This window comes from Dreissena polymorpha, chromosome 15 (genome assembly GCF_020536995.1).
Source record: "Dreissena polymorpha isolate Duluth1 chromosome 15, UMN_Dpol_1.0, whole genome shotgun sequence".
NCBI classification, from domain to species: Eukaryota; Metazoa; Mollusca; class Bivalvia; order Myida; family Dreissenidae; genus Dreissena; species Dreissena polymorpha.
Window position 1 is genome coordinate 16,616,687 of NC_068369.1, and position 27,725 is coordinate 16,644,411.

Sequence of the window (27,725 nt, forward strand, 5' to 3'; positions counted from 1 at the left end):
TATATCTAACAATATACTTACATTACAATTGGGTGTTTACGGACCCGACCTTGTCCTTTCTCTCTCTTTATATAACTATATACGTTTTGTTGGTTCCTTACATGATTGTTGGGTGTTGAAGGACCCAAGTGTGTAGAGTCTGTATATAGAAGTATATAATTTGTGTTGGGTTGTAACTGAGTATTACATATTGCTTTGGTCTCAAGTAAGTGTTTAAAATAGTAAATCAATTCTATAGCAATAAATCCAGACGCCAGTGTTCCTGTTTGGGTCATTATTAGTTTGTGTTGACTGAATTGTTAACACCAGTCTTACAGAAAATACCTAGATTATCAACATACACCAAATGAGGGAATTTCCTTTTTAACACTGCGGGTTGCTGGAAACTGTCCCACCTTAAGTTAAGATTGAATGTGAACAATTGAAGCATCTTTGGCCAATCTGGCATAGGCCGAATACTGGCATGGTTGGACCCCACTCGGTAAAATAGTGGGTCAACTCATATATATATCGTGCAATTGTGTCCATTTTCTGACAATCGTCAAAGAAGCTTTTGACCACCCCAAAATTGAAAGGGTGTGCAGGGGAAAATGATGGTCTGCAACAAACTCATAAAATCTCGTTGAAATGGGATTGGGTTAACTAATGTATGCCTATTGCAGACTTCCAGCTGATGATATGAAATAATTTCTGAAAATAATTGAGATAACTTATTAGATCTGCTGTGTCATTATAATAATAATCATGAAAACAGTGACGAAACATAAACTGCCAATTGTGAGCGTTGTTTATATTGTTTCACTGTTTTCAAATGTTGGCTGCTATGAAACGTTCAAAGTATGCTGCAGGGACAACATATAACTTCAATTGAATAGTAGTTGCTTGATCGAGCCTAGATTGGCAGTTCAGTATCTAGGATATTCCTCCTTCATTATGATCCGGGCATCGCAATATAATTTAAAATTGTTGACGAAAACAACAAAATAACAACAGAAGTTACACACGATGCTTATTTCATTTTTATATAAGCAAAAGATGGTTCTAACAAACTAACAAACATATTCTATGAGTTAAAAATATAATGTGAACTTCCACGCACGTCCTTTAAATGTATTCAGTGCTTTAGAAAATTCGACTCAAAGTAGATTAAAAAAAAATCAATACTAATGTCAGTATTATTACATTCTTCATCATTAGCCCTTTGCATGCTGGGAAATTTGTCGTCTGCTAGATTTCTAAAATTAGCATTTTCTTTGATTTTTTTTCAAAGAATACTATCAGAATAGCAAACAGTTTAGATCCAGATGAGACGCCACGTTCTGTGGCGTCTCATCTGGATCCAAACTGTTTGCACAGGCCTTCAAAATTCGGTTCCCGCACTGAAAGGGTTAGTCAACGACTTATAGATTATTGTAATTTCAACAAGAGATGTGTTTGTCAGAAACACAATGCCCCCTACTGCGCCGCTTTGAAGCCAAATATTTGACCTTGACCTTTTACCACTCATAATGTGCAGCTCCATGAGATACACATGCATGCTAAATATCAAGTTGCTATGTGAAGGGACATAGAAGTTATGAGCATTTTTCCAAACCTAAATGCAAAACCTAAACGGAAAGTGTGACGGAAGGACAGACAGACGGACGGACGGTCCGATCACCATATGCCCTCCTTTGTGGGCATAAAAAGACAAAACATTAACAGTCCAAACAAACCAAATGTCATTCCAGAGACACAAGATCTTGTTCTGTTAAGGAATTACCTGGTGAAGAAGTTAAGAGACTGTTGACCAGATGAAACAGAAACCAACTGCAGCTGGCTTTCAGTGGCTTTCTTAAGTGACAATGTGCAGACTAATACTTTTCAACAAAAGGAAGGTTCAAGGTCAAAGGGGTCAAAATTTGTGTGAGTATGGAAAGGCCTTGTCAATATACACATGCATATCAAATATGAAGGTTACATCTGAAGCGACATAGAAGTTATGAGCATTTTTAGAAACCTAAACGCATATTTTGAAACCTAAACGCAGATCCTAAGTTCAAGGTCAAGGTCAAAGGGGTTAAAATTTGAGTGCGTATGAAAAGGCCTTGTCCATATACACATGCATATTAAATATGAAGGTTACATCTGAAGCGACATAGAAGTTATGAGCATTTTTCGAAACCTAAACGCAGATTTCGAAACCTAAACGCAGACCCTAAGTTCAAGGTCAAGGGGGTTAAAATTTGAGTGCGTATGGAAAGGCCTTGTCCAAATACACATGCATACCAAATATGAAGGTTACATCTGAAGCGACATAGAAGTTATGAGCATTTTTCGAAACCTAAACGCAGATTTAGAAACCTAAACGGGAACCCTAACTTCAAGGTCAAGGTGATAGAGGCAAAGTGTGTGTGCGTATGGAAAGGCCTTGTCCACATGCATACCAAATATGAAGGTTACATCTGAAGCGAAATAGAAGTTATGAGCATTTTTCGAAACCTAAACGCAGATTTCGAAACCTAAATGCAGACCCTTAGTTCAAGGTCAAGAGGGTTAAAATTTGAGTGCGTATGGAAAGGCCTTGTCCAAATACACATGCATACCAAATATGAAGGTTACATCTGAAGCGACATAGAAGTTATGAGCATTTTTCGAAACCTAAACGCAGATTTAGATACCTAAACGCGAACCCTAACTTCAAGGTCAAGGTGATAGAGGCAAAGTGTGTATGCGTATGGAAAGGCCTTGTCCACATGCATACCAAATATGAAGGTTAAATCTGAAACGAAATAGAAGTTATTAGCATTTTTCAAAACCTAAACGCAGATTTCGAATTCTTAATGCGGACCCTAACTTCAAGGTCAAGGTCAAAGGGGTCAAAATTTGTGTGCGTATCGAAAGGCCTTGTCCATATACACATGCATATCAAATATGAAGGTGACATCTGAAGCTACAAAGAAGTTATGAGCATTTTTCGAAACCTAAACGCAGATTTCGAAACCTTAATGCAGACCCTAAATTCAAGGTCAATGGGTTAAAATTTGTTGGCGTATGGAAAGGCCTTGTCCATATACACATGCATACCAAATCTGAAGGTTACATCTGACCCTAACTTCAAGGTCAAGGTGAAAGGGGCAAAATTGTGTGCGTATGGAAAGGCCTTGTCCATATACACATGCATACCAAATATGAAGGTTACATCTGAAGCGATATAGAAGTTATTAGCATTTTTCGAAACCTAAACGCTGATTTCAAAACATAAACGCGGACCCTAACTTCAAGGTCAAGGTCAAAATTTGTGTGCGTATGGAAAGGCCTTGTCCATATACACATGCATACCAAATATGAAGGTGACATCTGAAGCGACATAGAAGTTATGAGCATTTTACAAAACCCATACGCAAAGTGTGACGGAGAGACAGACAGACAGACGGACGGACAGTCCGATCACTATATGCTCTCCTTCGGGGGCATAAAAAATAACAAGGGACAAAATTGTCACAAAACCAGGTTTTCATTGTGAAAAAAAATCTGATAAAGGGAGAAAACTCAAACTGAACTTTTGAAATGACCAAAAAAAATTAACCCCCTTTGTAAGTTTTTTTTTTTTTTTAAATCTATTTTTAGTCGTGGCGACCTTGACATTGGAGATATTGACGTGATTCTTTCGTGGGACACACCGTCCCATGATGGTGAACAAATGTGCCAAATGATTTTAAAATCTCACAATGAATGACATAGTTATGGCCAGGACAAGCTCATTTATGGCCATTTTTGACCTTTGAACTCAAAGTGTGACCTTGACCTTGGAGATATCGACGTAATTATTTCGCGCGACACACCGTCCAATGATGGTGAACAAATGTGCCAAATGATTTTAAAATCTGACGATGAACGACATAGTTATGGCTCGGACAAGCTCATTTATGGCCATTTTTGACCTTTGAACTCAAAGTGTGACCTTAACCTTGGAGATATCGACGTAATTATTTCGCGCGACACACCGTCCAATGATGGTGAACAAATGTGCCAAATGATTTTAAAATCTGACAATGAACGACATAGTTATGGCCCGGACAAGCTTATTCCGCCAGCCCGCCAGCCAGCCAGCCCGCCAGCCAGCCAGCCCGCCCGCCAGCATTCGCCAATCTAATAACCAGTTTTTTCCTTCGGAAAACCTGGTTAAAAATCTTGATGCATATCTGTTTCGTTATGGAATTGAAGTTAAACAACTTCAGACAAAGAAGAATTTGCTTATTATGAGCAAATTTCCAAATTGTTTACGTGTTTTCAAATGCTGTGTGCTAAACAGAGCATGAAATGTCGTATTAGGGAAATGATTAAATTTCTTAAGGTTGTAATATAACCACAAGTATAATAGCTACTCTTTTAGAAAAAGGAATTGCTAAATCCAAGTGTAAAATGGTTTCGATACAGAATTAGTTTTACGCAGTTTCAACAGCACTTCAGTTATAAAACAGAGGCCAGTGTACCTATCAAATCTCCTAGTATTCAATCACTAGAACAGCATACAAATATTTAAACAACTGACGGCTTTTCAAGAACTATTTGCAGAGCCAGAGCTGAAACTCAGGACCTATTTGTGAAGAATGTCATCATAGATCAGTATGATTTTTATGCTCCCCCTAAATTTTTGGGGGGAGCATATAGTTGCCGCTTCGTGTGTCCGTCCGTCCGTGCACAATTTTTGTCCGGGCTATTTCTCAGCAATTAATGACTGGAATTCAATTAAACATTATGGGAAGCTTCACTACCAAGAGGACATGTGCATACTGTCAGCGGGTTCTAGTCCGATGATTTTTCACAGAGTTATTACCTTTGAAATTACTTGTACATATAGTGCAATTCTTGTCCGGGCTATTTCTTAGCAACTAATAACCTGAGTTCAATGCAACTTTATGGGAAGCTTCACTACCAAAAGGAGATGTGCATATAATCAGCTAGTTATGGTCCGATGATTTTTCACAGACTTAAGGCCCTTTGAAATTTTCCATTACCGGGTAACTGTACATATAGTGCAATTCTTGTCTGGGCGATTTCTCAGCAACTAATGACTGGAATTCAATGAAACTTTATGGGAAGCTTTAGTACCAAGAGGAGATGTGCATATTATCAGCCGGTTCTGGTCGGATGATTTGTCACAGACTTATGGCCCTTTGAAATTTTCTATAAACTGTACATATAGTGCAATTCTTGTCCAGACTATTTCTCCCCAACTAGTGACTGGAATTCAATGAAGCTTTATGGGAAGCTTAACTACCTTAAGGAGATGCGCATGTTATTTGTGGGTTCTGGTTAGATGATTTATTTAGAGAGTTATGGCCCTTTTTAAGTTGCTAAACCATCCATCGTATTATTTTGTCAAAAGTTATGCCCCTCAAGACGTTTCCTTTTATCTGAATGTATAGTGCAATATTGCGACAAAAAAAACTTTAGGGAGCATCACCCGTCTCCGACGGTTTCTTGTTTTTCCTATTTTTGTAATAAATCAATTTAACGAATAACATATCACTGTTTCTATTACAATTGAGAGAATGATTACTTGTTTAATTCGTGAAATTATGTGCCTGGTACATTGCCGGTTTAAAACAAGTCATTTAGGATCTAGTGATGGACTGCACCCTGGCGAGGAATGATCAGTGTTTCAGTTTCTGTTTGTCATTTATAATGTTATGCACTCTGGTCCTAATTTGGACAACAGTTCTGCTTTTAAGAGTGTCTGCTGCTTTCTGTAGCTTCCAGGTTGGCGCCATTTCTTTGTTTTCTATTTCATGTGCAAATTGTTCAAAAAATTGTTTGTTTTCTTCCGGCTCCCAAGGTCTTTTTGTGCCTCGTTTGACTGTGGCTATAAGCAAAAGATCACAGATGAATAAACATGAATAGCAGTATAGCAAAGACATAACTAGTCAAGGGTTTATCAAGTTGAAGTGATCTACTATACAATGCTGCACACCAAAGCTCATTGCTTTGACTTTACAGAGAAGACTAATACAGATTTTTCTATTAAATATATATACAAGAGGTCCATGAGGGCCTTAATTGCTCTACTGATATCTGTACAGTCTGTTAAAACACTAGCAAATCATTGTAAAATAATTTGTCAGAAATAGTCTATATGTTTAAGCTTGCATTTTAGGTAGAGGATTTTTAATAGAAATAAAGCTTTGAGATTCAAATGCAAATTATTATTTCCCAGAATTGTATCAACTCTCCATAGTATAAAGGGCTTATGGAAACAAACAATCCTTACAAGTTTAAAAAGAAGAAGCAGCAAATTTGTTAAATTCCTTGGTTGATAATTCTAGACTTCATGTTTCTGTTTTGCTCGTTTTCAATAGAATCTGATTTATTGCTTGAACAAGTGGAATTTCACAATGTTTTCAAATCCAAGGGGAGATGATTTATTGCTTGAACAAGTGGAATTTCACAATGTTTTCAAATCCAAGGGGAGATGATTCATTGCTTGAACAAGTGGAATTTCACAATGTTTTCAAATCCAAGGGGAGATGAGTCATTATCCATAGGATTCGAGTCTTCAAAGATGTATTTAAGACACTGCATGTTTGAAAAGAATCTGATCTTAACTATGTGCTTACCCTATAAACAAAGCAGAAATTTTTCATTTCTCAACTTCAAGGGGAGATATTTCTGGACGTTTATATTGCTCTGTTATTGATTATTTTAAAAAGAGCTAAAATACTTATTTATCTATAAAAAAATATGCAAGTTTGGAAAGGATCAGATTAAAACTGGATTTAATCGTGTTCCAAGCTAAATATTTCAATATTTTAAATCCAAGGGGAGATAATTCTGGACTAATAGCCTCAATGATATAAAGACACTGTGCAACTTATTCATGTAAACAAGCGGAATTACACCATTTTATCAAATTTAAGGGGAGAAAGACAAGCCAAAAAAACATCCCTGCAAACTTTGATTGCATTTGAACCAGGGTGTAATAGGAAATATTTTCTAAAGAAATGATAAATGCCACTTAATGACGGCCTAAAATGACAAATGATACACAACAAGACACAGGGAAATAGAATGATCTCACCTTGCGCACATAGTGCCCTAGTGAGTTAACAAGGGACAAAATTGTCACAAAACCAGGTTTTCATTGTGAAAAAAAAATCTGATAAAGGGAGAAAACTCAAACTGAACTTTTGAAATGAACAAACAAAATTAACCCCCTTTGTAAGTTTGTTTTAAAAAAAAATATATTTTTAGTCGTGGCGACCTTGACATTGGAGATATTGATGTGATTTTTTCTTGCGACACACCGTCCCATGATGGTGAACAAATGTGCCAAAAGATTTTAAAATCTCACAATGAATGACATAGTTATGGCCAGGACAAGCTCATTTATGGCCATTTTTGACCTTTGAACTCAAAGTGTGACCTTGACCTTGGAGATATCGACGTAATTATTTCGGGCGACACACCGTCCAATGATGGTGAACAAAGGTGCCAAATGATTTTAAAATCTGACAATGAACGACATAGTTATGGCCCGGACAAGCTTGTTCCGCCCGCCCGCCAGCCAGCCAGCCCGCCAGCCAGCCAGCCCGCCCGCATTCGCCAATCTAATAATCAGTTTTTTCCTTCGGAAAACCTGGTTAAAAATAGAGATTTATTGTTTTGGTAAACCTACGTTTATCTGCACTAGTAGCCCCAAGATCGGACGTTTCAGGAATGACCATGGTAGGATTCATACTGGTTTGAAGTTTGTCTGCTGACTTGTGCACCAATGGACGATCAATATCTGAAATGGTATGCATCAAAAGGAATTTTCGTTATATAAAACGAAATGGATGGACCTGAGCTCCATCATACTGTAGCTTTAACATATTACCTGGTTCCTATTGATATTTTTTTCAACATGGAGGAGATGTCAGTGATATAGCATGTTAGCTTTTCCTCAAGTCTTTAATAGCCACTTGAAAGCTTTCCAACTTGTGTCAATTTTACTGCTTTCAGCCAAGAATAATAAATACAGCATCTAACATTTTCCTTGTGTTATTCATTATTTAAAAAAAAAGGTTGATGCCTTTTTTAAAGGATGATTTATTAATTATTTTTTTTTAAGAATAATTGCTTCTGGTGTGCATTTAATGAGGATCACTTTCAAAATTTTTAAATCCTAAAGCATGAGAAAAATAGGTTAAGTTTAAAAGATGTACTTGGTAAAAACAGAAACCAATTTTGATAGGAGAGACTACACTGTGTTGTACTAAGGTAAAATACCTTGTTGGGTTAAGCAAAATGTTCCTTAATGTACATGTGAACAGTATTATATTATAGTAAGGGAACGCATTAATTTACCCCTTTGATTATCTGCTAATTTCTCGTCAAGAGGCACATCTTCCTCGTCCTCTGCCAAGGGCAGTTCTGGAACAAGTTAAAAAAGGTATGTGTGTGATCTGTTGTTTTTTTAAAATGTCAAGTTGCAAAAAAAAAGTGGACATGAATACGCAGACTTTTGACAGGGAGCTAAAGATGAGACCATGGCAAACAAAGACCTTACAACTTTTCTGCTTTGGTGGGGGTAAAATTTGACCAAATAATTAATGAAGTGGAACCATTTAATCATCTTAGAAACAAATTCAACTAACAATCATCTCCGAGATTTACAAATCAATCAAGCTGTTTAAGAGAAAATGTCATTTCAAGAAAGAGTTTACAACAAACGGACAATGTACAGAATGAACTATTCCAATGGCTCACCCAGATTATGCAAAATGACGGAAGTGTTAGAACTTTTTGAATTAAATTCTATAGTTCTTATTTTATAAGATTTTGTACTGAAACTATATTTAATATATTTAAAATGCTACAAAAATAGTTCTGCTCAAGCCAGCACTTTAAAGCGTCAGTGGTGTTGCATTTAATCATTATTACTGATGAAGAACTTCAATTGAACCAAACTGGCTAGTTTCATTTATTGTATATTTTTATCTGGAGCAGTTGCTTGGATCTGTTTCATATACAGGGGTAGTAATGGAACATAAGTCCCAATCCTAAAAATTAGCCAGGGTCCAGGGGCTGCAAGCCCTTGCTGGGTCTAGGGATGGAACGCCTAGCTGATGGTTCTACTCCATTACTGTGCTATTAAAGCAATTTGAAACAGAAACTTGAGTATAGACATGATAATGTAATCTTTTTATCCCATCATCAGACGTGCATTGTCGAAATAACCCACTGTGGAATAATTTTACCTCTATTTCGGCAGTGCTGAAATATAGCTGTCACGCGCGGCGGAGAATGGTCATATTACTCGGAATCAACTATTAAGTAATCATTTTTAGTAAAATCGAATCAGAGTCAACAAAACAAACAATTTGATACCAAGATGTAATATATTTTAAACAAATAATGCAACTCAAAAAGCAAAAAAAAACATTATTTACAAATATTAAGTGCGCGTACTCGTGACGTCATTATTAATACGTCATACGACACAATGCATGTTCTTTCACGCTAAAGCTGCAGTTGTTTAGTGTTTTTTTTTCATTATTTCTTAAAAATCGGGGACGTAGAGGTATAATAAACAGAAAAAACAGGTTAGTTACTGATCTTTTTGTAATGTATTGGGCTCGCCACGATTAAAATAATGAAATAAGGTTTGCTTAAAATAACTTTGGGATTTTCCGTGAAGTTCGATTTTCCTATTCTATTTTTAAAGAAGTAAATTACGACTAAGAAAATTGATGGGATAAATCGAATACTAGGTCGGTGCCGAATAAAGCAAAGATTATTTTGCTCGGCACGAAAATCTGAACCACTCGCCAAGGCTCGTGGTTCAGATTTTCTAAGCCTCGCAAAATAAACTTAGCTTTATTCGGCACCGACCTAGTATTCTCTATATATTCTTTTAACAACAAAACAAGGATATCAGTAAAACTGATGGATGCTCCTCAATAATGCTTTGTCGATATATGGTTTGTGTGGAAAAAAGTGTGACTTTAAGAAAATCTATTATTAACCTCAGTGACCTTGACCCCAGTGACCTCAAACCTCATCAAAAAGGTAGAGGTCCATGCAAAGTACCTACATCCCAAATATATAAGAGATTGATCAAATATTGAAGGCGCTATGAGAAACTGTAACCAAACTGTAACCTTGAGAAAATCTATTATTAGCCTCGGTGACCTTGACCTTGACCCAGGGTTCTCAATAAGAGCCGGCCGACGGCCAAATCAACCATGTGTAATCAGATTTTGACCGGTTGAAAATCGCTCAAATTCGGAAAATCAGCAATCGACTTTTCGATGCGTGACTTTTCAGTAATTTTGCTCCTTTTTTGCTATTAAACAAAGACGTCGCTTGATTATCTCCCTTAACGCACGTTTTTTTTACTTGTTTGAATTTTCAAGACATAATAATGTCATGAGACACGCGGTTCAGTCTAACATTGCATTCCCAGTAACTAAAATCATAACATAAATCTCGTTAGCATTTAGAGTCGATAGCTACATTCGACAGCGTATTAGAATTACAACAATGAAAAGGCGCAAATTGGAATCGGTCAAAAAGCAGTCAAATATTTTGATGTACTTTTCATCACATGGTGAGTTTTTGTTCCTGATTGCTTGCGTTTTTTGTGTTAATGCAAAGTTTTTGTTGTTGTGATTGTGAAAGTTTGTTTTAATTCAGTTACGTTTCAAACTAGAAGTGTCACACAAAATGTGCATGGTAGACGGACGATCAGGCCTTTTCCGCCCATTCCTGTAGGGCTGAATGTCTGCCCCATTCCCAATCCAAGAGCTTTTTTCATTTATCTTTTGTTAGTTAAAAAAGCTAAAATTCATAAATGCACATAAAATTGATCAAAATTAAGTGCCGGGTTGACCATTAAAATAGCCATAAAATGGCCCAAAATGCAGGAAATCAAGTGCTCTATAAAAAAAATTCAGGGGGAGCATGCCCCCCGGACCCCCCTAGAAGGCCTGTTGGTTTCACATTTTGGCCTGTTGGCTCAAAAGTTATTGAGAACCCTGTTGACCCCAGTGACCTCAAACCTCATTAAAAAGGTACCTACATGCCAAATATGTAAGAGATCTGTAAACAAGAGTGCCAAACTGTCACAAGATACGCCCGTTTTTAGGCTTTGGACAACTTGACAACTTTACCATGACCCATATTTGAACTTGACCTACATATCATCTAGACACAACTTCTGACCAAAGTTGGTGAAGATCTGATGAAAACTACCGGTACTTCATTAGAGAGCGGACACCATGCTTAATGCTTGAAATGCACTAAGTGACCTCTTGACCTAGTTTTTTACCTGGCATGACCCATATTTGAACTTGACCTACATGTAGACATTGTCTAGACACAACTTCTGACCAAATTTGGTGAAGATTGGATGAAAACTACTTCAATTAGAGAGCAGACACCATGCTAAATGCTTGAAATGGTTTAAGTGACCCTGTGACCTAGTTTTTGACCCGGCATGACCCATATTTGAACTTGACCTAAATATTGTCTAGATACAACTTCTGACTAAGTTTGGTGAAGATCAGATGAAAACTACTTCAATTAGAGAGCGGACAGCATGCTAAATGCTTGAAATGCACTAAGTGACCCTGTGACCTAGTTTTTGACCCGGCATGACCCATTTTCGAACTTGACCTAGATATTGTCTAGATACAACTTCTGACCAAGTTTGGTGAAGATCGGATAAAAACTATTTGAATTAGAGAGCGGAAACTGCTGTGGCCGCCGCCCGCCCGCCGCCAAGGTGAAACTATAATACGTCCCGTTTTTTTTTAAACGGGCCTATAAAAATTGAAGGCGCTATGAGAAACTGTAACAAAATTGTGATAGTAAAAATCTATTTTAGCCTCGGTGACCTTGACCCCAGTGACCTCAAACCTCATCAAAAGGTAGAGGTCCATGCAAGGTACCTACATGCCAAATATGTAAGAGAACGGTAAAATATGGAAGGTGCTATGAGAAACGGTAACAAAAGTGTGACAGAAGTAAGTAAGGAACCCCAAACTGGCAACTATATGCTCTCCATATGTAAATGGGGAGCATAAAAATACCCAAAGAGCATATCCAACATATAGCGGTAAGCGGCTAAAATAACTTCAAATCCTGATTTCAGGATTAATCCTGAATTTTACAATCCCTGGATATAATACCATTTTTATTAACGTAATCTTTGTTGCTAGGTTTCTTTTAAGGATCAGAGTGGTTAATCTCGTTTAATAAATAACTTACCATCAAGCGAAATGTCACTCATGGGCCTATCTTTCCACTCATTAACTTTGCCATTTTCCACTGCCATCAAAATTCTTGACACCTGTGTGCAAACAACCACATAGATTAAAGTTATAAACTTTCATTTCAATATTGACTGCAGAAAAAGAAATTGATTACCTATACTTTGGTTATTTTGGACTAAGCTTAATTTCATATATTCAGCCAAGTATAAAATCAATTTTCACAGTGATTACTTAATGAATTTACATTCTTCTTACTTCAAGCCTTAACATAATATTTATTGCTTTTCCTCAGATTAAAGAAACAAATATTAGTCAAGTTTATGAAGGTATAAACAAGGGCTGTGTTTATGAAACACAATCCCCCCCTTCTGCACTTTGGAGCCACACAGCAGCTATATACATTTGAAATGCATGGAACACACCAAACATCGGGACAATATCTGCAAGCGTTTAGGAAAAAAGTCCAGAAAACTGTTATTTTACAGAAATTAAATAAGGCAATGAGCTCCAATAAATCTTTACCTTTGATAATTCCAAAGTTGCAGAAGATAATTGATAATACTCTTTATGTGTCTTCACATCATGACCCAAGTGTTTGGCTAGAAGTCTAAACTCCTTGGATGTCATATCAAGAATCTGAAAATGACCATTTAATAAAGAGGACCATGATGGCTCGGAAACGCTCAACGGAAACAACTTCTTTTTTATCATGTTTGTGCAAAGGAATATAACAAAATTACACTTTACGCTATAACAAAATAACAACACTTAGTAATACGCTAGGCAGTAAAATCTCACAAATTTTCTTTAAATAACTCCTTGTATATCACTGCCACAAATTGCTCAACATGAGTAATTTCTCAGTTTCTCGCAATTATTTCTACCCTACTAAAGCAATTTCTTGATATTATATTACAATCTGTATTGTCGTCTGCAACCTCTTTCAATTTGGGACATTCCAAAATGTCTGTTGGGTAAAGGGTTAAGAGTGGGTATAAAAAGTACTATATTTTATGCCAATACGAAATTTAAGACCCACACGCCATTGGAGAAAAACCGCTGATGCACTAAAACATGTGAAACGTTGAAAAACCGCTGATGCACTAAAACATGTGAAACGTTAAAAAACCGCTGATGCACTAAAACATGTGAAACGTTGAAAAACCGCTGATGCACTAAAACATGTGAAACGTTGAAAAACCGCTGATGCACTAAAACATGTGAAACGTTGAAAAACCGCTGATGCACTAATACATGTGAAACGTTGAAAAACTGCTGATGCACTAAAACATGTGAAACGTTGAAAAACTGCTGATGCACTAAAACATGTGAAACGTTGAAAAACCGCTGATGCACTAAAACATGTGAAACGTTGAAAAACTGCTGATGCACTAAAACATGTGAAACGTTGAAAAACTGCTGATGCACTAAAACATGTGAAACGTTGAAAAACCGCTGATGCACTAAAACATGTGAAACGTTGAAAAACCGCTGATGCAGTAAAACATGTTAAATGTTGACAAACCGCTGATGCAGTAAAACATGTGAAACGTTGAAAAACCGCTGATGCAGTAAAACATGTGAAACGTTGAAAAACCGCTGATGCAGTAAAACATGTGAAACGTTGAAAAACCGCTGATGCAGTAAAACATGTGAAACGTTGAAAAACCGCTGATGCAGTTAAACATGTGAAACGTTGAAAAACTGCTGATGCACTAAAACATGTGAAACGTTGAAAAACCGCTGATGCAGTAAAACATGTGAAACGTTGAAAAACCGCTGATGCAGTAAAACATGTGAAACGTTGAAAAACTGCTGATGCACTAAAACATGTGAAACGTTGAAAAACCTCTGATGCAGTAAAACATGTGAAACGTTGAAAAACCGCTGATGCAGTAAAACATGTGAAACGTTGAAAAACCGCTGATGCAGTAAAACATGTGAAACGTTGAAAAACCTCTGATGCAGTAAAACATGTGAAACGTTGAAAAACTGCTGATGCACTAAAACATGTGAAACGTTGAAAAACCGCTGATGCAGTAAAACATGTGAAATGTTCCAGTAATATTTCATTACTCTCTCCAATAAGCTTGTGTATATAAATGCAAGACACAAGTTTCTCTATAATATCGTCGATGTCGTTCTTAAACCTCATAGCTCCAAAATTTTCAAAATATTGTTTTCGTCTTTTCCGAATATATGAAGTCTGGAGCGTGTTTTGTGCTATATCTCGTAGCTCTACGCCAATCAGAGCCCTTGAAAAAGCCACGTGAAGAAATGTTGTAGAATGATTGTTGGCTTTTTTCCCGGCGAAAAGTCGTAGCGACGCCATTTCACCTATAGGTATGTCGTTTCGTTTGGACAAATTTGACAAAAACGTTTTTATAATTTTTTTTATTTGCAACTACGAGGTTTCCTATCAGGACGAATTGTCGTACCTCATAAAAATGACAAAACTGTAGTGACAAAATATCGAAGCTACCATGTCTGACTGTCAGTATGACTTATCAGTATGACTTACGCGTCTATGGCTTATACCGTATTTTGCAGCTTTATTTGTTTGGTATTTTTACAGAATTTCAATTTCTAAAATATTGTTATAAAAAAATGAGACGGTTTTTTCTCTCTCCTGAAAAGTTGGCATTTTGTAGCTACGAGGTTTGAGAACGACAGCGACAATATGTAAAACCTATACTCAGTTAAGGGCTCACAAAATCAGGCTATTAAGACTTTTCCAACCGTAGTGCACAGCATGTACATGGAGTGACGATTATTAAATTGATATAATACTTGACTGTATCTCAAACACTTTTGGGGATTCATGCAACCCCACTTATTATGTATGTAAAATTTAAATAAATTCTAATAAAGGGCAGTTAAATCAAGTGTTTCAGCTTTGGCAGAGTGAAAACGCATTATGCACAGTTTCACATGATGATAACCATTTCTGTGACACAATTGCAAATATGTGTGACATAAGTTATATAACAGTATATTATGTAATTCAAAAATTAAATTTAATTCAAAATAATTTCAAAGCAATTTGGCTTAGGCAAATTTGAAACCCCTTCAACTTCACATGCTTATAAATGATCCCTTAAGGTTTCATGACTTTGTTTCGAATACTTTTGAGGATATGTGTAAAACAAGTTTGTGACAGACTCAGTACGAGGATATAATTACTGAATGAAACTTCATGCAAGAGTATGACATACCTGTGAGACTGTAGCTGTGTATCTTCTCAAAGTTGTTGTAATAATAATTTCTGGACTTTTCAAAAGTGGGCACTTGTGGACAATTTCCTTGAGAGAGGCCCCTCCAGAAAGTGGAGTGGATGCATTTAACCTTGCAAAGATGTACGGGTTGCTCTTGGGAATACCGACTGCCTCCCTTGATTCTATAAGGAGCATTATAGACTCTTTTGCCTCTGGTGTTATCAGGACAAAGGCGTGGTGATTTTTTTTAGATTTTGCAACATTCTCTATCATGTCCATCCTACAAAATTCAAAGAATTCATACAAAAGACATGAAATGGTAAACATCATTGTCAGTGTTCTCCAGAAAATTTTCAGAAGCCCGTTATATTTCAGACGCCGGTAACTAAGCAATAAAACTGGTGTATTTGCGCCATTTCAAATGATATTTTGGGGAAGTTAGTCGGTGTCTAGATAAAATGTAACCGGTAAAATCGATGGCTGTCGGTGTTTCCAGAGAACACTGAGCATTGTGTATGGGTTATAATATCAAACAGTAACAGATTTCCAAGCGTCCAGAGGCCTAAGAGAAGTCATCTTTTAATTATATGATTATCCTTAATAGGACTCATATCCCCTTACAAAACAAAAATATATTAAAGGTATAAAAGTCTAATTTGTCTTTGGTGCAATTCATGTTCCTTATAGTTCTGCGCTATTAACAAGAGCTGTGTTAGAGAAACAAAATGACCCCTACTGCAATTTGAAGCAGCTATACTCATGTGAATTGCTTGGCACACACCAAGAATCAGGTCAATATCTGCAAGCGTTTAGTAAAGAAGTCAGGAAAGCTGTTCTTTTATAGAAAATGTTTAAGTCTCTTGCCTGTAACCTCGTCAAAAATCAATGGACTGGAAAGAAACTTGAACTTGATCTACTGGTATTAGTCATGTAGATAGACACACACACACACACCAAAAAATAAGGTAAATTTCTGAAAAAAATTAGGAAAAAACTCTGGAAATAAACACTGGTCTGATTGCTGATTGCTATATGCCCTTCTACAGAGGGCATACAAACATAACAAGAGCACCACATAACAGGTGCCAACGCTCGGCTGCAGGTGCATCTTTTTATAAATGAAAGCTTGTCAGATTATTTTTTTTAGAGGTCACAGTGACCTTGACCTTTGCCCTAATGACCCCAAAATAGGTGTGGCATGTAGAACTCATCAAGGTGCATCTACATATGAAGTTTCAAAGTTGTAGGTGGCAGCACTTTGATTTAAGAGCAAATGTAAAGGTTTGAGCACGACGTGGACGTCGGACGACGAGCTGGCTATGACAATACCTCGGGTTTTTTCCGAAAACAGCCGAACTAAAAATGATGCTCAAACATTGAGTAGTTTTCTGCAATTAAGCTTGCCCCAAACATTTCATTTTACTGCCATTTCTATTGAAAAATATGTATACAATTTACCGAACAATAACAAGAATTTACAAGTTTGCAGAATACTAGAAAGCGTTGTTTAACCCTTTGCATGCTGGGAAATTTGTCGTCTGCTAAAATGTTGTCTGCAGAATTTCTAAAATTAGCATTTTCTTCTATTTTTTTTCAAAGAATACTATCAGAATAGCAAACAGTTTGGATCCTGATGAGACGCCACGTTCTGTGGCATCTCATCTGGATCCAAACTGTTTGCAAAGGCCTTTAAAATTCGGTTCCCGCACTGAAAGGGTTAAAAAGGAGAAATTGCTGATCATGATTTCTCCTTTTCCCACCATTATTTCTAGCCAAAGCAATGTCTTCATATTCAATACAATTTTAATTGTCATCTGCAATTTCTTTCAATTTGGGACGATCTAAAAAGTGTTGTTTGGTAATGGGTTAAACAAGAGCACAGCAGAGCGGCACAATATACGCCCAAAGTCCAGTATGGATTACATTTTCAGGACACGTAACTCCGGAATTTCAAATCAGATCTGGGATTTTTTTAACTCCATGCACAACTTTATATCATGGTTATCAACTTAAAGAATCTTTCCAAATTTAATAACGATTGTTGATTCATGACAAATTTGTCGATCAATTTCCACAATTGCTTTTCAAAAGATCAATGACATTTTATAATCCTGCTCCTTTTGCCGCAAATTACAGGGGCAAATTAGTTAAAACAAATATTTATTACAAAATCCTTTTCAAATTTTCTAATTGATCATAGACAAAATACTGTTGGGTTATGAACTTTTTGCAATGCAATCTTGAAGAAGATGGATCTATTTAAGAAAACAACACATTTGTAAACGATTCTTTGAAAATAATTGCATCCTATCACCATTCAGGTGCATGGTGAAATATAATCAACACAGGTTAACACTCCCTTCCAAGCCCATTCAAGTTAAAACATGCCAGAGTGAGTACCGCCTTGAAAAATCTTGGAAAACCATGAATCATTTTAGAAGTTTAAATAATTGTTGCTTATTTCAAGAGACCAGAGGACTTCTTACTTGGAAAAGTCACTGTCAGTGTTGAACACTGGTGTCTATACATGCAAGGGTACTTGAGTTTTTAAGCGGACAACTATTGGGAAGTCCGCCACGGGTGAATACACAGGGGTGTTAATTGGCTAAAATCTAAAATCCTGAAAATAGGCCTATCGTTTTAGGGCCAGAGCAAAGAAGGGTTAATAATTCATGTAACTTTGTTTACTATTGTAAAAAACGTATGTAACTTTGTTTACAATTGTATATAACTTTGTAAACATTATGTCAAAGTAAAATAATTTGTGTTTAAGATGACATTTTGTGACAATAATCTTAAAATTCCAGAAAAAAATCCTCTGATTTATATCAATATCAAAATTGGTCCTTAAGGGCCAAAATCCTGATTTCAGGCATAATCCTGAACTTTGACGCCTCTGATACATAATACGACCTGTCATAAATGATGGGCGTAAGACAAGTACTATACGAGGGACCAACATGCAAATGCAATAGAAGGCAGTGTTACCGTTTTGCTAGCTCTTTCTCCATGTGAGACAAAGACAGCTGGAACTCTTCTGAGTCTGTCCAACTAGGCCTGTTATTGAAGTCGTGGACCATTAAATCCTCCACCTCAGCCACTCTCCTTTTATTGAAAAGTATTAGTCTGCACATAGTCACTTTAGCAAGCCACTGAAAGCCTGCTGCAGTTGGTTTCTGTTTCATCTGGTCAACAGTCTCTCTTAACTCCTTCATCAGGTAATTCCTTAACAGAACAAGATCTTGTGTCTCTGGAATGACCTTTGGTTTGTTTTGACTGTTGATGTTTTGTCGTCTTATTGCTGGAGCATTAACTATGTACCGCCATTCTGCATCGAACAACTGTTTGAAATCTCTACTTTCTTTAAGCATGTCGTCATTGCATATTCTTATAGCCCAAGCACTCTTTGCCATGATGCAATGGCCGATGAGATGCCCCATTCTGATTGGTAAGGTGGCACTGTCTCTTGACATGCTACTAACACATTTCGTCACTAAATCAAAGTTTTGAGGGGCAAGAAGACCCAAAATAGATGCCATTGGTTTTTGTTTTTGTGCTTCAAGTACTAGCCTTGATAGTGATCTAGCATTTTGGCTGACCCTGTGAATATCATTCTTTTGTATGCTTTCATGTCCAAGAGCTTTGACCTGGACAGCTGTGAACTTTTTAATTATAGTGTCTCTCATAAATATACTTTTCACATCCCCATCGTTCATACGCTTTAGAACAGGTAAAATTAACTCTTCTTCATCTGTTTCAAGTAGTGAACAATATAATAATGTTCTGGAATTGCGCAAGAAGTTTGTGGTCTCTTCTGGTTCAACAAGGTCAGTGGCTTCTCTGTCATTTTTGCTTCCAAGATTCTTAACTTTACAATTCTTGGCATGGTGCCACAGCAGATTCATAACATAAAAGCCTTTGCAAAATTCACATGGATAATAGTCTTCAACCTTGTGTTTTTTATCATCTGTGCTGTCACGTCGAGCAGTAATAAAAATACCACTTCCATACTTCAGAACTGATATGTTATGCTTGTAATTCCCCTCATTTACAAGGGCAGAAAAAGCAGCTGCCCTCTCTGGGGATTTTTTAGGAAGTGTCTTTATTTTGAGAACTTCAGCCCTCTCTTTGTGCGTTAACAAGTGTCTGGTTATCTTGGACTTATTTTGCTTTCCACAGAAAGTGCAAACGTTTATCTTGTCATACCTCTTCTTGCAACCATTGCGAGGACCAAACTTCAACTGAGGTTCAGCTAAAACAGAAACAAGAGATGCATTATTGCAAATCACTGAAAACTTTACCAAGTGTGCTCATAGATCTAGCCAGGAGTAAGTGGGCTCTAAAACAAAAAAGATCCCTATTAAAAGTGATAATGAACAGCATTATAGGAATGAATGATTTAATTAATTAAACATATAGCCACGTAACAGACAATAATTTTTGCTACTGTACAACTTCATATGTACAAATCTCAACATTTACAACATATTTAAGGGCTTTTTACCCGCTTGCAAAACTTTGTCAGAGCCTGTATTTGTTGCTGGCAAAAGTCAATAGCGACTCGCAGTTTTGACTTTTTACAATAATAATTTCTATGAATGTACTTTGCTATATATGACATTGAGTAACTGTTTTAAAGAAGAGGTGTAATAAAATGTGAAAGAAAATGGAAGTAATGAAAACATGCATTTGAGTCAGTAATTGTTTTTGCTGGTTCTCAAGTCAATGTTCTGATACATTATAGAACACAGTAAGTCAGGACCAAGACTCCAAGCATACTATGCGCACATGAGCAGATGGATACATATTCTTTTGGTTTTCTAAGTTGAAGGTAAATTAGATGCCTAACGGTTCCGCAACATTTTAGACATAGTGCCTTTAACCATGGTAACTAAGTTTCAAAAAGAAATCTTGGTTAACATGGTGAAAGTCAATGATGATCCAAAATCTTGCAAAATTATTAGCTATCTAAAACCTTAAAGGTACCGTCAACCACAAATGACGAAAATATAAAAGTTCTAAAATATCGTATTTTTTTACAATTATTAGTTTATATTGATTAAAATATCACGACTGGTATATTACATTACTTAAAAAAAGTTGTTAAGTTATCATATTTTCAGTATATTTGGTAATCAACTTTACTGGGTTGAGGTACCAGTTAACTACCAGTTAACTTAAATAATGCAAGAAGATTGCTCATCATCGTCATATGGTAAACCTTGGAATGCAAATTGTGCATGCGTAGTGAATTGTATATATTTTATATCTACTTGCGTTATTTATAGTGTGTATATATCGTTATGTCACCTATTATCGTGATGTACCGGTACTTTCGATTTCACATCGCAAAATTTTATTACCAAATATATTGAAAATATTAACTTTTTTCAAGTAATGTAACAAACCAGTTGTGATATTTTAATCAATATAAACTAATAATTGCAAAAAATACGGTATTTTACAACTTTTCTTTTTTTCGTCATACATGGTTGACGGTCCCTTTAATGTGCTGCTTTTAGTTCAGAATAATTCACATTAAAGGAGCTTGTCATGTACCTTGCTTTTATCTATTTTGTTTTTAAAATGAAATGCAAAATTTAACACTGGCAGTTTTTTACCAGTGACAAAATTTTCAGCTGAAATTCATAAAATCAACTAATATGTTGACAATAAGCAAGAGCAAAGATCAAGCCCTGTATAAACGAGACCACAATATTGCAGAACAGAGACCAAGATATTAACCCTTTCAGTGCTGGAACCGAATTTTGAAGGCCTTTGCAAACAGTTTGGATCCAGATGAGACGCCACAGAATGTGGCGTCTCATCAGGATCCAAACTGTTTGCTATTCTGATAGTATTCTTTAATTTTTTTTTAAAGAAAATGCTAATTTTAAAAATTCAGCAGACAACATTTTAGCCATACATGTCATAATTTTTCAGACCAATTCCGGGACATCGAGTTAAATTGTCCGGGACTAAGATAAGGTACATGTATGTATGGATTTTGTAAATTCCGGGACATTTGACAGATTTCCGGGACAGCAGGACAAGTTCTTCATTTCCGGGACTGTCCCGGACAATCCGGGACGTATGGCATGTATGTTTTAGCTGACAACAAATTTCCCAGCATGCAAAGGGTTAAAGAATGTGTATACTTTTATAGCCATTAAGCTTTAATCAAAACTCATGTTTCAATTACTGTTGGAGTGATAAAAATGTTACTAGAAGCTAAAAAATAGTTTTGTTACATGTAATTTCTACGCCATCCTCCTACCATTCTTGTTCCAATTAGGCGAACATAATTATTGTTTAGGTTGCCTGACTTTTTTTCATTCTCCATGGTGATTATGCAGGTGCTAATTTTGAAAACTGAAATCCTATAGCGACCTTGACTTAAAAATTGATAGCAAAGTTGCAAAATATTACCATGACTTCTTGTGTTGTCATCTTCATCGTTGTCACTTCCTTCTTCAATATGTATGTCATTCTGCAGCATATGATCTGCAACACATCAAAATAATACTGTTGTCTAGCCTTTTGAATGCTGGGAAATTTGTCGTCTGCTAAAATGTCGTCTGCTGAATTTCTAAAATTAGCATTTTCTTCGATTTTTTTTCAAAAAATATTATCAGAATAACAAACAGTTTGGATCCTGATGAGACGCCACGTTCTGTGGCGTCTCATCTGGATCCAAACTGTTTGCAAAGGCCTTCAAAATTCGGTTCCCGCACTGAAAGGGCTAATATGGTATCTGGACAGCGATTCCTAAGAACAATGGTTCCTACACTTATTTTAAAACAGGGGCACATTGGTTCCTACGTTTTTTGACAATCTGGACAAAGGTTTCCACATTATTTTCCGTACCCAGGATGGCACTAGATGGCAAAGAATAAGCATAGATTCCTAAAAGAAGAGAAAAGAATTGCAATGCTATGAGGTTGATTTTTATGAACACCATAATATGTGCATTTGCTATGTGTGTGCCTCGAGCATAGTTTTAGAGTGTCAATGTTTGGCAATAATGTGGTTCCTTGCCATAAATATAGGACCATATTTTATAATAAGGGATCCCTCTACTGCTTATTAGGAAATTATTATTTTTGATATAAAATATTAAATCATTTGTAGATGCAGAACAGAAAAAATAAACAAAATGTTATTAAACATGAGGCCTATGTCGAAAAAAAGAATAGATTCTTAAAAATAGAGACAAGATAAACATACCTGCTTTATTAATTCCTTTTAACAAAGGAAATATATCTTCTGCATCATCTGCATCATCATCTGACTCAGAAACATCTGTCTCTGGTACATCATCTGCATCATCATCTGACTCAGAAACATCTGTCTCTGGTACATAATCTGGATCTTCATCATATCTTCTATCTTCATCATCTAAAAAAATATTATTTTTAGCTCACCTGAGCGATAGCTCGGGGTGAGCTATTGTGATCACTCAGCGTCCGGCCGTCCGTCTGTCTGTAAACAATTTGTAAACATCTTCTTCTACTAAACCATTGAGCCAATTTCAACTAAATTTCATGTGGAGCATCCCTAGGTCATGGGACAAAAAAATTGTTAAAAAAAATTTGATCACATAACCAAGATGGCCGCCATGACCATATATGGTAAAAACCTTAAAAAATCTTCTTGTCAGAAACCGCTCATCAGATTTTCAAAAAATTTCACAGGGATGACCTTTGAAGGCTCCCCTGAAAAAGTTGTTCAAAGAAATTTGATTCGTCAAAAAACATGGCCGCAGGAGCTCTTTGAACTTCGCATGTTTATTCGTTTTTGCCTATTTTGTGAAAACTTTCAAAAATCTTCCACCTTTTTGTCGGATCCTTTCCAAATTTACACAGTGTCTTTATATCAATGAGGACACGAACCCTACAAAAAATGAGCATTATTGGTCCATGAAGTACAGAATTTCCTCCCCTTGAATTGAGAAAATGGTTTTTATGCAATAAAGTCCAAATTTTTCATCCAATTCTTTCCAAACTTTAAAGGATTTAGCATTCTTCAAACAAGGGAAACAACTACGGTTAATGCATGTTCTTTTTATTACAGATTTGCCTCCCTTTAATTCATTCAAAATCTCATTTTACAGCAGAGATTCTAAATCTGACCTGTAAATGAGCCCCATATTTACTGCCAGTGCTAGGTTACCTTTTCCCATTTGATCATTCTTAAGTATTGGTCTTGTAATGCTGCTACTGCTTCTGCTACTGCTACTGCTGCTGCTACTACTACTACTACTACTACTACTACTACTACTACTACTACTACTACTACTACTACTACTTCTACTACTACTACTACTACTACTACTTCTACTACTACTACCACTACTTCCACTACTACTACTACTACTACTACTACTACTACTACTACTACTACTTCTACTACTAGTACTACTACTACTAGTACTACTACTACCACCACCACCACCACCACCGCCACCACCACCACCACCACGTCTACTATTACTACTTCTACTACTACTGCCACTACTACTACTACTTTTACCACTACTACTACTACTACTACTACTACTACTACTACTACTACCACTACTACTACTACTACTACTACTACTACTACTACTTCTACTACTACTACTACTACTACTACTACTACTTCTACTACTACTACTACTACTACTTCTACTACTACTACTACTACTACTACTACTACTACTACTACAACTACTATTACTACTACTACTACTACTACTACTACTACTACTACTACTACTACTACTACACCACCACCACCACCACCATTCACAGTGACAGAAAACGTATTCACACAATGGCTGCTACTACAACTTATAGCCCATATAGGGGGGCAAGCATGTTTTACAAACAGCCCTTGTTTCTATGGGATTTTAACCACAACTGTTCATGTTTATCTCCGACACATATTTTTAGGTCACCTGTCATGAAGTGACACGGTGAGCTTATGTGATCGTGTGATGTCCGGCGTCCGTTGTGCGTGCCTGCGTGTGTCCGTGTGTCTGTCCGTCAACAATTTGTTTGTGTAGACAGTAGAGGTCACAGTTTGCATCCAATCTTAATGAAATTTGGTCAAAATGTTTATCTTGATGAAATCCGGTTTGGGATTGTATTTGGGTCATCTGGGGTCAAAAACAAGGTCACTAGGTCAAATAATAGAACAACTTCTGTAGACAATAGAGGTCACAGTTTTCATCCAATCTTTATGAAATTTGGTCAGAATGTTTATCTTGATGAAATCTGGGTTGGGATTTTATTTGGGTCATCTGGGGTCAAAAACTAGGTCACTAGGTCAAATAATAGAAAAACCTTGTGTAGACATTAGAGATCACAGTTTTCATCCAACCTTTATGAAATTTGGTCAGAATTCTTGATGAAATCTGGGTGGGATTGTATTTGGGTCATCTGGGGTAAAAATCTAGGTCAAATAAATAGAAAAACCTTGTGTTGACAATAGAGGTCACAGTTTTCATCCAATATTTATGAACTGTGGTCAGAATGTTTATCTTGATGAAATCTGGATTGGGATTGTATTTGGGTCATCTAGAGTCAGGAACTAGGTCACTAGGTCAAATCATAGAAAAACATTGTGTAGACAATAGAGGTCATAGTTTTCATCTGATCTTAATGAGTCAGGTGAGCGATTCAGGGCCATCATGGCCCTCTTGTTTTAAATAGACATGCACAAGCAAGCTTTGTAATTTGGCCAATTACAACCTTATTAGGTCTTCTTCCTGCCTTGCATGACGATCATCTGAATGAACAAGAGGGCCATGGGCCATCATGGCCTAGGATCCCTTAATGATTTATCATTCTAACCAAAGTTCATGATAATTGAGCTGAAAATTTAGCCTCTAGAGTGCAAACAATGTTTTTCTAAGATTTAACAGAGTGACCTAGTTTTTGACCCGATGTGACACAATTTCAAACAAATCAGGGTTATCATCATAACAAACATTTTGACCTAATTTTCATGATGAGTAAGCTTACATTTTTTATCCCCACGCTTTTTGAAAAAAAGGTGGGGATATTGTGGTGATCTCCGCCGTCCGTCCGTCCGTCTGTCCGTCCATCTGTCCGTCCGTCTGTCCGTCCGTCCTGGCCACTATCTCCTCCTACACTAAAAGCACTAGAACCTTGAAATTTACACACATGGTAGCTATGAGCATATGTGCGACCATGCACTATTTGGAATTTTGATCTGACCCCTGGGTCAAAAGTTATAGGGGTTGGGGTGGGGCCGCGTCAGAAATTATCCCTCATTTTTTTAGGTTATTTTACATTTACTTCTTTATTTCTACACCGATTCACTTCAAATTGATACTGGACCTCACCTATGACAATACGGTCAATCTCAACCATGCATGGCCCCATTCCCAACCCTGGGGCGCCCCGCCCACATAGGCCACACCCACCAAAAATTTCCATTTACTATAATTTTTTCATTTCTACACGGATTCACTTCAAATTGATACTGAACTTTTGTTATGACATTAGGGTCAATCTCAACTATGCATGGCCCCAATCCCAACCCTGGGGCGCCCGCCCACATAGGCCACACCCACCAAAAAATTCCATTTACTATAATTTTTTCATTTCTACACGGATTCACTTCAAATTGATACTGAACTTCTCTTATGACATTAGGGTCAATCTCAACTATGCATGGCCCCATAACCAACCCTGGGGCCCCGCCCACATAGACCACACCCACCCAAAATTGCCTTTACTATAATTTCTTCATTTCTACACCGATTCACTTCAAATTGATATTGAACTTCTCTTATGACAATACAGTCAATCTCAACTATGCATGGCCCCATTACCAACCCTGGGGCGCCCCGCCCACATAGACCACACCCACACAAAATTGCCTTTTACTATAATTTCTTCATTTCTACACCGATTCACTTCAAATTGATACTGAACCTCTCTTATGACAATACGGTCAATCTCAACTATGCATGGCACAATTACCAACCCTGGGGCGCCCTGCCCACATATGTCACACCCACCCAAAATTGCCTTTTACTATAACTTCTTCATTTCTACACCAATTCACTTCTTATTGATGATGAACTTCTCTTATGACAATACGGTCAATCTCAGCTATGCATGGCCCCATTACCAACCCTGGGGCACACCTAGGTCAAACATTCGGCGTGGGGATACGCGTCGGCCTCTGCCGCGCCATTTCTAGTCTAAGATTTGACCTAGTTTATATGATGATTAAGCTTACATTTTTATAAGATTTGACCTAGTTTTCATGATGATTAAGTTTACATTTTTCTAAGATTTGACCTAGTTTTCATGATGATTAAGCTTACATTTTTCTAAGATTTGACCTAGTTTTTATGATGATTAAGCTTACATTTTTCTTAGATTTGACCTAGTTTTCATGATGATTAAGCTTACATTTTTCTAAGATTTTACCTAGTTTTTATGATGATGAAGCTTACATTTTTCTAAGATTTGACCTAGTTTTTTACCCATGAGACTACTTTTCAAACTTGTCCAGGATTTTGTCAAAAAAATCATTCTGACCAAGTTTCATGAAGATTGGGTGACAAACGTGACCTCCAGAGTGTTCACGAGGTTTTCCTATTATTTGACCTAGTTTTTAACCCCATGTGACCCACTTTTGAACATGTCCCAGATACCATCAAGACAATCATTCTGACCAAATTTCCTAACAATTGGACCAAATGTGAGTTTGTTATGTAAGTGTGTGCCCCGTGCATGGTTTTTGTGTGTCACTGTTTGGCAATCAGTTCCTTGCCATACATAAAGGACCGCATTTTATAATAAGGGTTCTCTCCACTGCTTATCATAAAATTATAGTTTTTTATATATCATGATTAAATTATTTGTTAAATGTAATTGATGCAGAAAAGAACAAATAAACAAAACGTTGCTAAACAAGAGGGCATAAAGGCCTAGGTAGATAAAAAGCATAGATTCTTAAAAATAGAGACAAGATAAACATACCTGCTTTATTATTTCCTTTTAACAAAGGAAATGTATCAGATGCATCATCTGCATCATCATCTGACTCCGAAACATCTGTCTTTGGTACATCATCTGCATCATCATCTGACTCCGAAACATCTGTCTTTGGTACATCATCTGCATCATCATCTGCCTCCAAAACATCTGTCTTTGGTACATAGTCTGCATCATCATCTGACTCCGAAACATCTGTCTTTGGTACATAGTCTGGATATTCATTATAACTTCTATCTTCATCAGCT

At 36.7% G+C, this 27,725-nt stretch overlaps 1 protein-coding gene across 1 annotated transcript in view; it reads right to left on the bottom strand.

Annotated features, from left to right (window-relative positions):
- Positions 1-1,001: 1,001 nt before the first annotated feature.
- Positions 1,002-27,725, bottom strand: part of LOC127861006 (uncharacterized) — a 44,515-nt gene continuing 17,791 nt past the window's right edge. The window contains exons 2-11 of the mRNA XM_052399343.1: positions 27,463-27,723; positions 22,682-22,852; positions 21,884-21,958; positions 18,443-19,706; positions 15,455-15,734; positions 12,762-12,875; positions 12,235-12,316; positions 8,329-8,394; positions 7,658-7,768; positions 1,002-5,848 (exon numbers count right to left, since the gene is read on the bottom strand). Coding sequence (XP_052255303.1) covers positions 5,640-5,848; positions 7,658-7,768; positions 8,329-8,394; positions 12,235-12,316; positions 12,762-12,875; positions 15,455-15,734; positions 18,443-19,706; positions 21,884-21,953 — 2,196 coding nt within the window. The 5' untranslated portion in view covers positions 21,954-21,958; positions 22,682-22,852; positions 27,463-27,723 and the 3' untranslated portion in view covers positions 1,002-5,639. The remainder of the gene's footprint in view (positions 5,849-7,657; positions 7,769-8,328; positions 8,395-12,234; positions 12,317-12,761; positions 12,876-15,454; positions 15,735-18,442; positions 19,707-21,883; positions 21,959-22,681; positions 22,853-27,462; positions 27,724-27,725) is intronic.